This window comes from Ornithorhynchus anatinus, chromosome 3, assembly GCF_004115215.2.
Source record: "Ornithorhynchus anatinus isolate Pmale09 chromosome 3, mOrnAna1.pri.v4, whole genome shotgun sequence".
In the NCBI taxonomy this organism is placed as follows: Eukaryota; Metazoa; Chordata; class Mammalia; order Monotremata; family Ornithorhynchidae; genus Ornithorhynchus; species Ornithorhynchus anatinus.
In genome coordinates this window covers 76,526,787-76,541,794 of record NC_041730.1, presented here as the reverse complement: position 1 = coordinate 76,541,794, position 15,008 = coordinate 76,526,787, and the positions used below count along the sequence as shown (strand labels likewise).

Here is a 15,008-nt window from a genome sequence, read left to right as displayed (position 1 = left end):
ATCCAGGCTGGGCCGAGGTAGGAAATCAGTGAGGTAAGATGGGGGGGGGGGGTGGTAACGTGATTGCTCTTTGATGCAGAGATGGATGGGCGATCACTGGAGGTTCTTGAGGCGTGAGAAAATATGGACTGAGCAGTTCTGTAGAAAAATGAGGCGGGCAGCAGAGTGAAGTATGGCCTGGAGTTGGGGGGAGACATGAAGTGGGGATGTCAGTGAGGAGGCTGATGATGCAGTGGTCAAGGTGGGATAGGATGAATGCTATCTTATAAGAGATAGTATTTAAAGTCATTGAAGCAAATGAGTTCTCCAAGGGAGTGGGTGTAGATGGAAGATAAAGGGTGACCTCGAACTGAGTCTTGAGGGATGCCCTCTGTCAGAAGCTGGGAGGCAGAGGAGGAGCCTGCAAGCAACTGAGAAGGAGCAGTGAAAGAGATAAAAGAAGAACCAAGAGAGGATGGTATCACTGAAGACATGTCTCTATCTACAAATCCATCTATATACTTGCCTACTTTTGTGTTCTCTGAACTCATATTTCTATATGTTTGCTTGTCTCTCCTCAAGAGCAGAGATTACCTATTGCTTCTAGTTTAGGTTCCCCTAGCACCCAGTGTTGTGTTCTGCATGCAGAAGATGCTCAACAAATACTATTGAATGAATTAACCTCCCCTTCGGCATCATTCTTGCCCTTGGATTTGCACACTTTATTCATCTCACCCTCAGCCACACAGCACTTATGTACATAGCTGTAATTTATTTATATTAATGTCCCTCTAGACTGTACGTTCCTCAGGGGCAGGGAATGTGTCTACCAACGAGCTTGTATTATAAACTTGTCTCTAGACTGTAAGTTCGTTGTGGGCAGGGAATGTGTCTGTTTATTGTTATATTGTACTCTCCTAAGAGGTTAGTACTGTGCTTCGCAGATAGTAGCACTCAATAAATATTATCGAATGAATTAATGAATATTGTACTCTTCCAAGTGCTTAGTATGGTGCTCTGCACACAGTGCTAAATAAATATGATTGATTGAATAATTACCCCACTAAGCTGTGGTTTCAGTAGCTTTGAAGAGCAAAGGTATGACATTTCTGGGGTTTTTCCACTCTAAACCCTGCCAAAATAGCACCTGGAGTTGCTTTAGTGCTCCTGAATCCCCATTAGTTTCCCCTAGGTCCTCAATTCCTCCCTCTCTTCCCTTCGCAAGACATGCAAGATTTTGGAATCTCTACCAAGTGAATTTCAAAATCCCTGCACCCCTAACACTGCACCATGCCTTATCTCAAGTCCAGGAATCTCCTGGAAGGCAAGTGGATTATTCAGAGACTAGTCTGCCATCCCCAACACAGGGCTGGCTATAGGAAGCCCCTCCCCTTCCCTCATCCTGCCAGATCCTCATGTCTCCCTGGTACCTGGAACTGCAGGCAGACACCAAGATCAAACATCTTGCAAATATTTTTAGTGCATTCATCAGAGTTCCAACACCAACCAACTTTCCTTACCTCTAATTCTTTCATCCCACTACTCTCTCTACTGGCTTGGAGGTATCTTGGGTTCATTTTCCTCTGACCCTTTCTCCTTTTCTCTAGAGGCATCCAAGTTTCCAATCTCCCGTCTCTGAGTCCTTTGGGTTCTATGGCACATCTGTGTCATTTCTTCCTAACGGAGATTAGCCATTTCAGAGTATCATCACTGTTTTTTTTTTGACTCCGAATAAAACCTACCGTGTATGTCAAGAAGCATCGCCCTTCTACAGGGAGTGAAGAGTTAAATTTCTGAGTAGTGCTAGAATCTTGACTTCATTAAATTAACCACTGCTCCTGAAATATTAGCCATTTTTTTCACAGAAGTACTCTACTCTACAGCACTTATGTGCATATCTTTAACTTATATACTATAAATTACTTATTTAATCGAATGTCTCCCCCTTTAGACTTGTAAGCTCGCTGAGGGCAGGGAACCTATCGGCTAACTTTGTTGTATTGTGCTCTCCCAGGTGCTTAGTACAGTGCTCTGCACAGAGTAAGCATTAATTTATTCAATCAAATTTATGGAGCGCTTACTATATGCACTTGGGCACTGTACTAAGTACTCCAAATTTTCCTTGACTTCTGACTTCCCAGAATCACAGCTCTAACCTTGATCTCCAACAGGGCTGATGGTCTTTCTCTAATATACAAATCTTCGAATCTCCAAATCTCCGAATCTTCCCTGTATCCTGATCTCCCAGAATCACTCTAACCTTGATCTCCAAAAGTGCTGATGGTCTTCCTCTCCCCACTACCTATTCCACTACCCCATTTTCTCCTTTCTAATCCTTCCCTGATTGCTGGGTTCAAAGTTAGTGCCATATAAGGCATTAGAAGCTGCTTAATTGGAATTCTCCCAGGGAGGGGCACTTGTGGTGTCCAACTCCTTCAGGGATCCTTCTTCCTCTCCTCAGGGTGGGGCTAGTTAATGTCAGTCACAGAAGCACACCGTGGACCGCGGGTGCTTAAACACTACCCATCGGTGGTGGGAAGAAGGAGAAGTCTGTAATTACTGGGAACGTTTTCGTCAAGTAGAAACAGCTCTCTTTGAAAGAATGATTCCTGTGTGCTGAAGAGGAAAAGTTTTCAGTTCAAACATTTATCTCCCTTAGGGAAATTAGTATAATCCCATAGAGGCCAGGGGCTCGAAAAAAATCAGGCATAACCTCAAGTGAACCAGGCCTCGGGGAGGCAAGAATTCTAAGAATACAAAATATGGGAAGCAGCATGGTGTAGTGGATAGAACATGGGCCTGGGAGTCAGAAGGTCATGAGTTCTAATCCTAGCTCCTCCACTGGTCTGCTGTGTGACCTTGGGCAAGTCACTTTACTTTTCCAGGCCTCAGTTTTCTCATTTGTAAAATGGGGATTGAGACTATGAACCCCAGATGGGTTAGGGACTGTGTCCAACCTGATTTGCTTGTATCCACCCCTACAGTTAGTACATTGCCTGGCAAATGCCATAATAATTATTATTAATGACCCCCAGCATGGAATGTTCCTCTTCAGACTGTTGATCAGGTGACCCCAGTCAAAATCAAAATGGGCAAAGAATTTTCTGGTGTAAAAGCAGCAAGAAGACCAGAACTGCCTCTCCGCTCCCCTCATGGGGATTGTGGAAGGTTTTATTTGTGGTTTTGTCTGTGGGAAGCACATGTGTGAATGAATGTGGGCTAGTTATTGTATACACAGCCATCTCTTTCCTGGGCAGTCTTCACCGAGGTCATAGAGCAAACTGTTGTTTATCATCAAAATGGGACTCTGAAGCCCAGGATTGCAAAATCCTGGGGGGTCAAAGAAGGGACACTTTCACTGCTCAGACTGATCCTTTATAAATTCTCTGGATAGATTAGAGAGGATTTGTCTCTAGAGGAATGTCTGTCACTTTTCAAAAATGACTAATTTCAAACCAAAAGCTTAAATGGTGTTCGGGAAAACAATATACAATGGAGAAAGACACGGCCTTTAGGCAGTTTTGTTCTTTTCCATCCATCTCCCATCTATGGTAAGGGGATGTAGGGAGAGCATGAGTCAGCTCCCAGCTCAGAGGGAATCTGGGAGGCTTTATGAGCTGGTTCAGGTGCAAAGGAGAGGGAGTTGGCTCTGACTACTAAAGTCATTTTTTAAGGTGTGCTTTTTACCTTCTCTGTTGCCTTTCACTGTACCTGCACTGATTTCTCCCTCGGTGCAGAAGTGGAGATGGAACTCCTTGCCTTCTCTTTTTGGTCGCTCTGCTCTCCTGACCTGCTGTTGAGCCCCAGTTCATTTTTACAGCCAGAATCCCAGGTCCAAATGATTGCACGGCAGATAACTGGAATTGCTTATTCAGAAAATAACTCAGCCATGGTGCCGGGGATCAAACAGATGAGAACAAGAGACAAGGAGGCAAAAGAGAAAATAACATCAAATGCTGCAAAAAATCATAGGTGAAAACACAATGAGGGACATTCTTTTTGTATGCACAATGAGGCCAGAGCTGAGGGTCCCTAATTGGCCTTTTCCACCATACTTGAATAGGTGTCTTCTTTGAATATGAAGGACAGTTATATTTATGTTTGAACTGAAGGGCAGAACAGAGCTCTGGACAGCAAAAAAGGCTAATTGGTAATTCACAACCACAATATCTCTATTCTGAGTAACCAAAATATTTTCTATTTACCTTTGGGTGAAATGAAATTTGTACCAGAGTGTGAGATATTTTTAAGAATTAATCACTCACTCAATCAATCAGTGGTGTTTTTTGAGTGCTTACTGTGTATGCAGAACACTGTACTAAGCACTTGGGAGAGTACAACGCCACAAAATTAGTGGACGCATTCCCTTCCCATAATGAGCGTTCAGTCTAGAGGGGGAGAGAGATATTAATATAGTTTTTAATGTATAATTTAAATAATATAATCTTGATGTTAGACAGATGTGCCCCAAGGTGGGAGAAAACGAGAGGGTGAAGGGACAGGGCTGGAAGGGAGCACACTGGACCTTTGCTTCTGACTGGCCACCTGGCTTCTGGGCTAGCATGCCCCTCATCAAATTCCTATTTTGGGTCTTTCATAACCACAGAGCTAGGCCTGGACCCGACGGGAGACAGGCTGATGAACTTTATCCCGGAGAGTGAACACATCAGTCCCTCCCTCCATCTGCTCTGAATTCAGAGATCCCAATCCACCCCATGAATCCTCCGAGCCCCCACATACATTAAAACACCAAGAAGTTGCTGCTTGCAGCCCATCCACAAAGTAGCCAACTAAACTGGGCTAATAAATAAAGTTCAATCAAAAAGAAAGACTAACTTGATTCTTCCCCGCTCACCAGAGATCACCTGTCAAAAGTCCCGCAGGGGCTGAAAGTTAAAAAAAAGATAGGGGGGAAATTTCCAGGGTGAATTTTGGCCAAAGATCACTGTGGAAACACAAGTTGGATAGATTCAAGGCAGCCTCATCTTCTGAGGTTCAGTGGGAAGACTTAGAATTCCCTCTAGAATGTTCTCTAAACTGTGAGCTCATTGGGAGCAAGGAATGTATCTGTTGTTAGATTGTACTTTCCCAAGTGCTTAGTTCAATGCTTTGCACACAGTAAGCGCTCAATAAATATGCTCTATTAATTTATTGCCTGCTGTATGATCTTGACCAAGTCACTTAGCTTCTCAATACCTGTTCTCCCTTCCTTCTTAGACTGTGAGCTCCAAGTGGGACAGGTGCCATTTACTCTGATGATACTGTATCTACCCCAAGCACTTACTACAGTTTTGGGTGCATAGTGAGTACTAAATAAATAGCATTATTATTATCCTCATGTTAGGAGAGGTCTGACCAATTTTCTATGAACACTTTTCTAGCATGCCAGAATGTCATTCCTATTTGTAGTGAGTGGGCGGGTGTTTCCATCCACTGGAACTGCCCAAATAAAGGGTGCTTGGGTGAAGGTTTCTGCTCCCTTGGGATTTAAAAAGAGAAAAAAGAAATATATGTCTCTCAGAGGAGAGCTGGGATTAGAATCTAGGCCTCCTGATAACTAGGCCTGTAGTCTTTTCACTAATGAAAAATCAATCTGCCTGCATGCTAAGCATTCCTCACCTCCTCAGCCCTGAGTAAATAAGCAGGGATTGATTTAGCACCTTCCGGCTTCTCTACTCCAAACCTACTCACGAGATGTTCTGTCTCAGATTACAATATAACAAAATCCTGTGGTTGGATTTTGCCTCTCCTTCATCAGTACCTGTTCAAGATGGTCAAATTGTCCCTGTCCCACATGGGGCTCACAGTTTTGATCCCTATTTTACAAATGAGGTAACTGAGGCACAGAGAAGTTAAGTCACTTGCCGATGATCATATAGCGGAGAAGTGGTGAAGCCAGGATTAGAATCCGGATCCTTCTGACTCCCAGCCCATTCTTTAACCACTAGGCCATTCAACCCAATCAACTTGAATCTACCCCATCGCTTAGACAAGTGTTTGGCACATAGTAAGTGCTCAACAAATACTATTAAAATAATAAACACACACACACACAGTTCCTGTCCCATATGGGACTCACAGTCTTAATTCCTATTTTACTGATGATGTAACTAAGGCACAAGGAAGCAAAGTGACTTGCCCAAGGTCACACAGCAGACCTCTAGATTGTAAACTCCCACTAATTATAATAATAATAATTATGGTATTTATTAAGTGCTTAGTCTGTGCCGAGTACTGTTCTAAGCGCTGGGGTGGATACAAGGTAATCAGGTTGTCCCACGCGGGGCTCACAGTTTTAATCCCCATTTTACAGATGAGGTAACTGAAGCACAGAGAAGTTAAGCGACTTGCCCAAGGTCACACAGCAGACAAGTGGCAGAGCCACGGATTAGAACCTGTGTCCTCTGACTCCCAAACCCGTGCTCTTTCCACTAAGCCACGCTGGTTCCCACTAGACTGTAAGTTCACTGTGGGCAGGAAATGTCACTATTTATTGTTGTATTGTACTTTCCCAAGTGCTTATTACGGTGCTCTGCACACAGTAAGTGTTCAATAAATCCGATTGAATGAACGAATGAAAAAGTGGCAGAACTGGGATTAGAACCTAGGTCTTTCTGATTCCCAGGCCAGGGCTCTATCCGTTAAGCCACATTGCTTCTGATGTGCAGGGAGTGGGCCCTCAGGGAGAGGCCCATTTTATAAGGTCAGGGCTTGTGGGGGAAGGTGGGCTGCTGGTGGGGGAGGAATGAGATAAGAGGGAATGGAGGAAGAGCAGGTATCTTATCTCCATTTTACAGATGAGGAGCAGTTGAGTGACTTGTCCAAGGCCAACCAAAAGGTCAATAGGAAACAGAGCCAGCAGAATTGAGTCCCACATAAAAATAGCCAGGCTACCATCTATGGGCCCTGGGACCAACCAGAAGCTACCCTATGGTCACAGCAGACTCCTGCCCCCACCATCTCCGTGGGAGAGCCACCCTGCCTCTGCAGGAGAAAGAGAGCCAGCCGTCCCAATGATGGAACTGTTAAAACATCCAGAAGGCCATGGAAAGAGCACAGGAGTCAGGAGACTTGGGTTCTAATCCCAGCCCTACCACTTACCTACTGTGACCTTGGGCTTATTATTTACCTGTTCTCTGCCTAAGTTTCCTCATCTGTAAAATGGGGATCCCCTCACAGGGTCACACCTGGAGAGTTCCCAGAACTCTCCCAGTCTCAACTATGGGAGGGAGAGTCAGGCAGAGGCCTATCCATTCCATTCCTAGCTTGGGCAGTGGCTAGTGAGAGGAAGGCACTCTGCTACAAGTCAAAACTCACTTGTGTTGGGCAGCAGGGGCATGGGAGAGAATCAAGGGCAAAGACTCAAGTTTACTGCTCAGAAGGAGGCAATGGTAAACCACTTCCATATCTTTACCAAGAAAACTCTATGGATAACACTACCAGATGATTGTAGATGTGGAGGTAGGGCGTTCTGGGACAGATGTGACCATAGCGTTTCTATGTGTTGAAGATGACTTGATGGCATAAGACAAGACTAGACAAAATGGGGATTACTGTTCTTTCCCCTTAGACTGTAAACCCCGTTTGTAATTGTATTGTAATTGTAATCTCCCTGTAAGTGTATCTAGGTCAGCACTTAACCTAGTGCGTGACACATAGTAAATGTTTAACAAATACCAAGGACTGTGGCTGGTATTCTTCCTCAGAATCCTCCTCCGCAGATACCTTTCCCATGTTATGTTTTAATTTTGGAAGTGTGTGCTACTTAGTAGCTCCCTTTGCTATTTATTGTTCCTTTGTCTATGTTTGTCCTCACCTACTTAGATTGTTAGCCCCTCGTGAGGCTGTTTCCAACCCAATTTGTTTATATCCACCCCAGTGCTTAGTATAGTACCTGACCCATAATAAGCTCTTAACAAATACCACAATTATTATTATTATTATTGTTACTGTGGGACAGAGACTGTCTCTGAACTGTTTTATTTGTATTTTCCCTAGTGTTTGGCATACAGTAGTTGTTTAATCATACCATAATCAATCACTGTAGAGCTCAACAAAAAAAACCCTAGGGTCTTCTGACTTCCAGTCAGATGTTCTTTCTACTAGGTTATACTGGTTCTCAAAAGGAGAAAATCAAAGAGCAGGTGGTGATGGACAGACATTAAGCCATCCGTTAATTCAGCATAAGGAAATGTTAGTCAAGGCTTTAGTGTGATCAGGACAAGAGAGATCTTGGGCCAGTCCTCAAGGGACAAGAGGCTGCCCGCCCAAAATTCCAGGAGGAATTGCAGATACTCAGGAGTTCCGAGCCTTGTTATGCCTTGCTCAAGTATCCTGTCCTGCTGCACATCTCGAGTTCTTGAAGGATTTGACCCTGCCTACCTATTATCTGGTAGAGAAGATGAAAGAAGCATCACAGGAAATGGGGTTGGAACAAAACACGAAGGGGGATTGAGGCATTTCAGCCCCTTTCCCTAGGTCCCCGGTGGGAACTGCACCCGTGAAACATTTCTTTTCTCTTTCACAAAAAGCTTATCACCCAACAGATTTGGGTTTTTATTCCTCCTGTAGGATTCACAATCCAGTATGTTGGCTTTGCTAATGTTCCAACTGAGGTAGATGTAATTTTTTACTTCCTTGATTTCTATGAGAGGGTCAGGGTTCCTCTTTAGCATGCTCTGTGAGGGCTAAGAGTAATTCAAGATGGGGCACTTTAAGATAATAATAATAATAATTATGGTGCTTGTTAGTGCTTACTATGTGCCAAGCACTGTTCTAGCGCTGGGGTAGATACAAGGTAATCAGGTTGTCCCACAGAGGGCTCACAGTCTTAATCCTCATTTTACAGATGAGGTCACTGAGGCACAGAGAAGTTAAGTGACTTGCCCAAGGTCACACAGTAGACAAGTGGCAGAGCCGGGATTAGAACCCACATCCTCTGATTCTCAAGCCCGTGCTTAGACAAGTGGCAGAGCCGGAATTAGAACCCACATCCTCTGATTCTCAAGCCCGTGCTCATTCCACTAAGCCACACTGTTTCTCACAAAGCACAACATACCAAAGAGAAGGCACAGTTCATTACCTTTGTTCTATCCAGGCTGAAGAAATTAATTACTACCATTTAATCGATTTTAACAAGATGAAAAATATTATCTCATCTCCCTTTAGTACAGTGCTCTGTACACAGTAAGCACTCAATAATTACGATTAACTAACTCCCCACTGATGAGGTTCATTAAAATGTGTGAATGTATCTCCCCTTGTTGTTACAGTCAGTTGTATTTATTGAGAGCTTACTGTGTGCAGAGCACTGTACCAAGCACTTGGTAGAGTACAGTGTAAACAAACACATTACCTGCCCACAATGTTGTTGTGTGTCCGTTTCACCTGGAGGCCCTGGGCCCTCAGGGTGACAGTGGGAGAATTTCAAGATTATCCATAGATAATGTGAAGAATAAAAAATGATGCATGATAAGTAAATAATTGAGGGAGAGAGCTCCAGAAAGATACAAGAGAGGTTGAAGGGGTACAGTTGGTGTGTACTAGAGGTTACCTCATGATCTTCAACTAGAACAGAAATCGTCCACTCACGGCTCAGGAGCCATATCCTGCTCTTCTTCCTCATATCAAATGCAGCTTTCGAGCACAGGACCGCTCCATGGATGGACTTAGCACAGTAAAGGCAACACCTTTAATTTCACTGTTACAATTTGGGAACAGAAAGCAGCTGGCTGGACTACCCCTCATAGAAAGGGCTTAAGGTCACCCACCCTCCTTGCCCTCCGCCGGCAGGGCGTGTTCCCACTCGCCCTGGACACTGGCAGGCTCTGACCATCCTTCCTGCACAGCGAATTCAACTGGAGCTTCTCTCTTTCCCACTTTGTTCTGGGAACTGACCTAAGCAAGGTGAGCGGTCCAAGCTGGCCAAGGAAAGGGAACTCCCCCTGCTTCCCCAGAAGGCATTCCAGTGGAAAAGAGCAGCAAGCTACACTCCAGGCAGGAAAGTCTTGCCCAGGTAAGGGCAAGAACAATCCCCATGCCAGAGCCAGCAGGAAAAAACTCATGCATAAATTTGAGTGTCTGCCAAATTAGGAACAGAGGCAGAGGTGGCACTGGAGGAGGAACAGGAGGGACTGGGATGTGACAACAACAGTCAAGGAGCTTTGCAATTCTGGAACCCACCCTCTCTTTGCTTCTTCCAAATTTACAACTGGAATATGTTGGTCTTTTCACCTTCTCTCTCTCCGTGTGGCAGACCAGGATCCTCTCAACCCTGCTCCCAAATGAAATACCTGGCTTAGGCCATGAGGAAGGCTCAGATGCCTCCAGTTTTTCCCTCCTAGAAGGGGTCAGAACTCAAGGGACGGGGAAAGGGGGTAGAGGAACACCTCCATGTGGCAAACCCCAATTCTCAGCCCCTCAGGCCGCTATCCCCACTTCTGACTCTCAGAGAAGCATCCTGAATAGTCAGGGCTCACACCAGCCCCCCATCCTCCCACTCAAGGCTGGCAGCTAAAAAAATCTCAGAAGCGTCTTAGCTCTCTTTTCCCACCGACTTCCCAGACAAACATATCTCTCTGGCAGCCAGAAATCACCCACACCCAGGAGACGAGGAAGTCAAAATTCTAACCGGCTTTGATTAGAAAAAAGGAAATCATCTTAATGAACATATTAGGCAACAAAAATAACTCCAATCCAAGCTACCAACTTTACCTTTCCTCTAACACATTTCCCCCATGGTTAATTCTTTCTGTGGCCCTACCTCCAAGAACTTTCACCTTTTCTTCAAGTGTCCCAATGCAGCTTCCTACTTATAACAGTGGTGTTTATTAGCATCTACTGGGTGCTAAGCACTGCAGTAGAAACAAAAGAGTGGTTCAGTGGAAAGACCACAGGCTTGGGAGTCGGAGGACATGGTTTCTAATTCCGGCCTCTCAACTTATCTGGTGTATGACCTTGGTTAAGCCACTTGACTTCTCTGTGCCTCAGTTACCTCATCCCCAAAATGGGAATTAAGACTGTGAGGCCCACATGGACCCTCTGATTACGTTGTATCTATCCCAGCTCTTAGAAAAGTGCTTGACACATAGTAAGCACTTAACAAATACCATAATTATTATTATTAATAAAATAAGTAGACAGGATACAATCCCTGCCCCATGCTGGGCTCATGGCCTAGGCCTAAGAGGGAGAGAGAGAACAGGGCCTGAGGGCCCTCTTCAGCCTCTCTAGAGGAAATCCTCAGATTCAGATTCATGCCCCTCCACATTCTTTGGATGCCAGCATAAAACTGCTGTCTACCCACACAATCGTTTTCATTCACTCAATAGTATTTAATAAGTGCGTACTGTATGCAGAGCAATGTACTAAGCACTTGGGAAAGTACAACAATAAACAGACACATTCCCTGCCCACAACGAAAATACAATCTAGAGGGATGAGTTTACAGTTGAGAATCTGCAGTCTATTCTCCCCCTCACACATACACTCTGCTGGGGAGAGAGTCCCCCTTTCCAGGGATCCTAACCTTTGGATCCCATCTAGAGAGCCTTTGCTCCTGCGTCCCATCTCAAGGATTACTGGGTCCCAACTTCTCAATTAACTAATTCTGGTGATCTTTCCCAATCCTTCCCTGTGACTTTCTATGCTCCATGTGGGACCACTAAGGTAAGTGCCTAGTTCCTAACCAGATTGGCTTTCCTTTAGGGAGAATGTCCCTGGAATGAAGCCTCCCTCCACCTCCCTATGGAATGTGTGAGATGGGCCTGAGTGATCATCACACTCTTTCTTCCTCCCCTCCTCCCCGCAACTCCCCTCTTCTGTTTTAACTGTCTCATTGGCACTTTGCCCACAAACCACGTGACGGTTTCATTTCATTATTATTAGTATTAGTATAATAATAATAATCGTGATGGATGCAAGTAAATTGGGTTGGACGCAGTCCCTGTCCCACATGGGACTCACAGTCTCGATCCCCATTTTTCAGATGAGGTAACTGAGACACAAAGAAGTGAAGTGCCCAGGGCCACACAGCAGACAAGTGGTGGAGCCAGGATTAGAACCCATGACCTTCTGACTCCCAGACCTGTGATCTAGGCACTACACCACGCTGCTTCTCAAAAAAGCTTTGGCTCTTTTGCCCAAAGAGGTTGTGGACTGCTGATCTAGGGATTAAACGGTAAGAGAAGAGAGCCAGGTTTGCATGATTTCAAGGAGGACTGGCAGTACAAACAAGGCCAATCAAGTACTGCTTTGCTGATCCAGAGATGACCTGAACAGTCACCTGTAACCCAACATCAAATCCACCAGTTGAGGAGTACACTAAAGGGCAGTAATGAAAAAAAAAAAGAAAAAGGGACCAAAGTTTATTTTCTGAATAAAATTTTGTAAATTACAAACACAAAAGGCTAGAGTATAGTGTATAACATTTCAATAATTAACCAGGATACTTGTAATAAATATGCATAATGAAAAATGATAAAAGACTAGATTTGTCAGGCAACCTACAAAACGTCTCAAGTTTTATTTTCTGTAGCATGTGCATGCTGGATTTCATTTTCAGAGGGGTGGGTATGTATTTTAAGTGCTGCAACAAAATGTCCTTTCCCATTTCTTTGGAGCATTTTCAAAACTGTCTAACCGTAAAGGACACGCAATGAACCAAATTGAGAAAAGTAACACCAAGGCTACTCCAATGTAAAGTTTTCAAGCCATTTTGCTTTGACACTGTTGGATATCATCAGATATAGAGAATACAGACTTTGAGTCCAAGCAGCCCGAAGCAGTGCAGAACTGCCAAAACAGGCAAACACTTCAGGTGCTAATAACCCTGAAGATTTATAGAACTAGATTCATCTCCTCCAACAAGGTCAAAACCATAAGGGAAGCAGCAAGCTAGTTAGAAGAAGGGTTTTTAACCTTTAAATGTAGTGGCTATGAGGCTGTTCAGCACCATTCCTATATCATGTTTAGGAAGGTGTCAATTCTCGCTTCAAAGTTTAAAAATTAGTGGACAATGACAGTTCTCCCTATGGATAATGGACAGAAATATTGGCATAGTTAGACTGTTCAAAAACATCTGTAAAGAGAATCACCTGTCACTATCTTCTGAAAAACTGCCCCTGTGGTATATGATGCAGACTCTTGTATATGATGGAGACTTTTCTCATTTATTACACTTCACTACAGCTGAGTGCTTTGGGTCAAGGTATTTTTTTTAAGCCTAAAACATGTTTTACCTAAAAGATTTTGCTAATATAGCTTAATGCAAATTTTATGTAGTAAATGGTTAGGTACAAAAAAATGAAAGGGCCAATAAAAATATAAAGGGAGGAAAAGGATTTTTACAAAAGTGAGGTTAGGGACTATGAGGCATTTCTTTTAGCTGTAAACACTCTGTTCACTGTAATCCCCTGTTTGAAAATTGTGTATTTGAATTTCCTGAGCTTCGCGGATTAACAGTAGTAGGCAAGCTTGCATAGAAAGTTCACAATTTTTCATAGTTTTGCTTAAAAAACAACCCAACTCATTTTCGGTCTGTAACCTGGATTTTAACCTTGATTATAATTGTTCCCAATTCTCTGACTGCCGGGCTGAATGGTGGGGGTGTGGGGAGATGCAGATTGGAAGGAAGACAGTAACCCAATGTGAAAGCTGGATGTGCTCACTCCATGGGGAAGAGATGGCAGGGGGAGAGGGGCATGATGAGCGATGGGAGGCTAGATCCAGTAAACCAGGGGCAGGAACCATCTCCTTCTACATCCCCTTCCGCAGAAACACAGCCTAGGAGCTGAGGTACGTAACATTGAAAGGGGAAGGTGGGAGATGAGAGTGAGAGCCAAGCCAGGGGTCAGAGCTGTGGCCCTGCACCCCAGGCATGACACTGAGCAGACTAAAGCCAGAACCTCCCATCGCTGGTGCTCACAACCCCCAGAAAATACTCTCTGAAGCCTTCGGCCACACAGATCCGGACTCAGGATGGCCACCTGGACCCACAGTGCTGGTGGGCCGTGGTACCCAGGTTCGAGATTGTGGGGAGAGGAGGAGAAGGGGCAGCCCAGCCACCTCTCGGGTCCCACAGACCGGTTCCGCCATGGGCCGGTACTCACTAGTCTTTGTGAAGAAGGGAGATGCTGTTAGTGCTATGTTAGCTCACAGTGCATGCCAAGAACAGGACAAATGGCAGTGGTTACCGACTAAAACTTGTGTTTTAAGGCAAATCTGGGAAACTCCCTAGCTGCACAACACCAGGGAGAGGGGTTCACTTCTTTTGGGACTGAGTCTTGCACATGGTGAGGATTTGTTTCAGAACTTTCTGGACATCTTCATCCATCTGACCCTAGGTGACAGAAAAAAAAAAAGTCAGTAACGAACAACGTGAAAGAACAATGTAGCTAAACAAAAACAGATTTAACCACCATTCCTTCTCTGGAGATGTAGTCTAAACTACTGGTTCTTCATTATTACACAAAGCAGAGGGGGCGAACCCCACCACTCTGATTTACACAGGGGAAACTGGGGTAGGGTGGGATTTGTGGGATTTGTCCTCAGTGCTGTGGGAAGGTAGTGGTGGGACCAGGTCCAGATTAAGGCTTTGGGGTGCCTTGGGTATGCAGAACTGTTAGGGTCTGGGTGGCTTGTGAGAAAAGGAGATGAGGGAAAGAGGGAGAGGGAAAGACAGGGAGAAAAGGTGGGGGGAGAATGAAAGGGCACCTTGGCAGCTGACAGACCCTCTGGCAGGGCCAGATTTTGAGAGAAGCCTCTGCCTGATCTGAAACCCAGCAGAGGTAAAGGTGGAGGGGAGTGCTGGGTCCTGGGGTGGGGGTGGGAAACCTTGGCCAGTCAGCAGAGTGCTCCACTTCCAGTTCTGAGGAACAGGGCCACTCCATCGAGATGAGGGAAGAATCTTCCCTGCCCCTGGAGCTCTCTGGGCAGCTCTAATTAGCCTGCTCTGCACAGAGAGCTGTGGACTCTCTCCACCATTAGGGTTTGGTGTCCCCGACGGACAGGGTTGGAGGGTTGAGGGGTAC

The 15,008-nt window shown here is 44.8% G+C and overlaps 1 protein-coding gene and 1 non-coding gene across 7 annotated transcripts in view; one reads left to right on the top strand and one right to left on the bottom strand.

Moving 5' to 3' along the window:
- Positions 1-7,148: 7,148 nt before the first annotated feature.
- LOC114810650 lies at positions 7,149-7,286 on the top strand. The gene has a single exon (XR_003758345.1). It is a non-coding gene; the product is annotated as a small nucleolar RNA SNORA7 (small nucleolar RNA).
- Positions 7,287-12,327: 5,041 nt separating this feature from the next.
- RAI14 (retinoic acid induced 14) overlaps positions 12,328-15,008 on the bottom strand; it is a 153,177-nt gene continuing 150,496 nt past the window's right edge. For all 6 annotated transcript variants that reach the window (XM_029060516.2, XM_029060517.2, XM_029060514.1 and 3 more), the window contains one exon: positions 12,328-14,317. In XM_029060516.2, the coding sequence (XP_028916349.1) occupies positions 14,240-14,317 (78 nt within the window). In that variant the 3' untranslated portion in view covers positions 12,328-14,239. The remainder of the gene's footprint in view (positions 14,318-15,008) is intronic.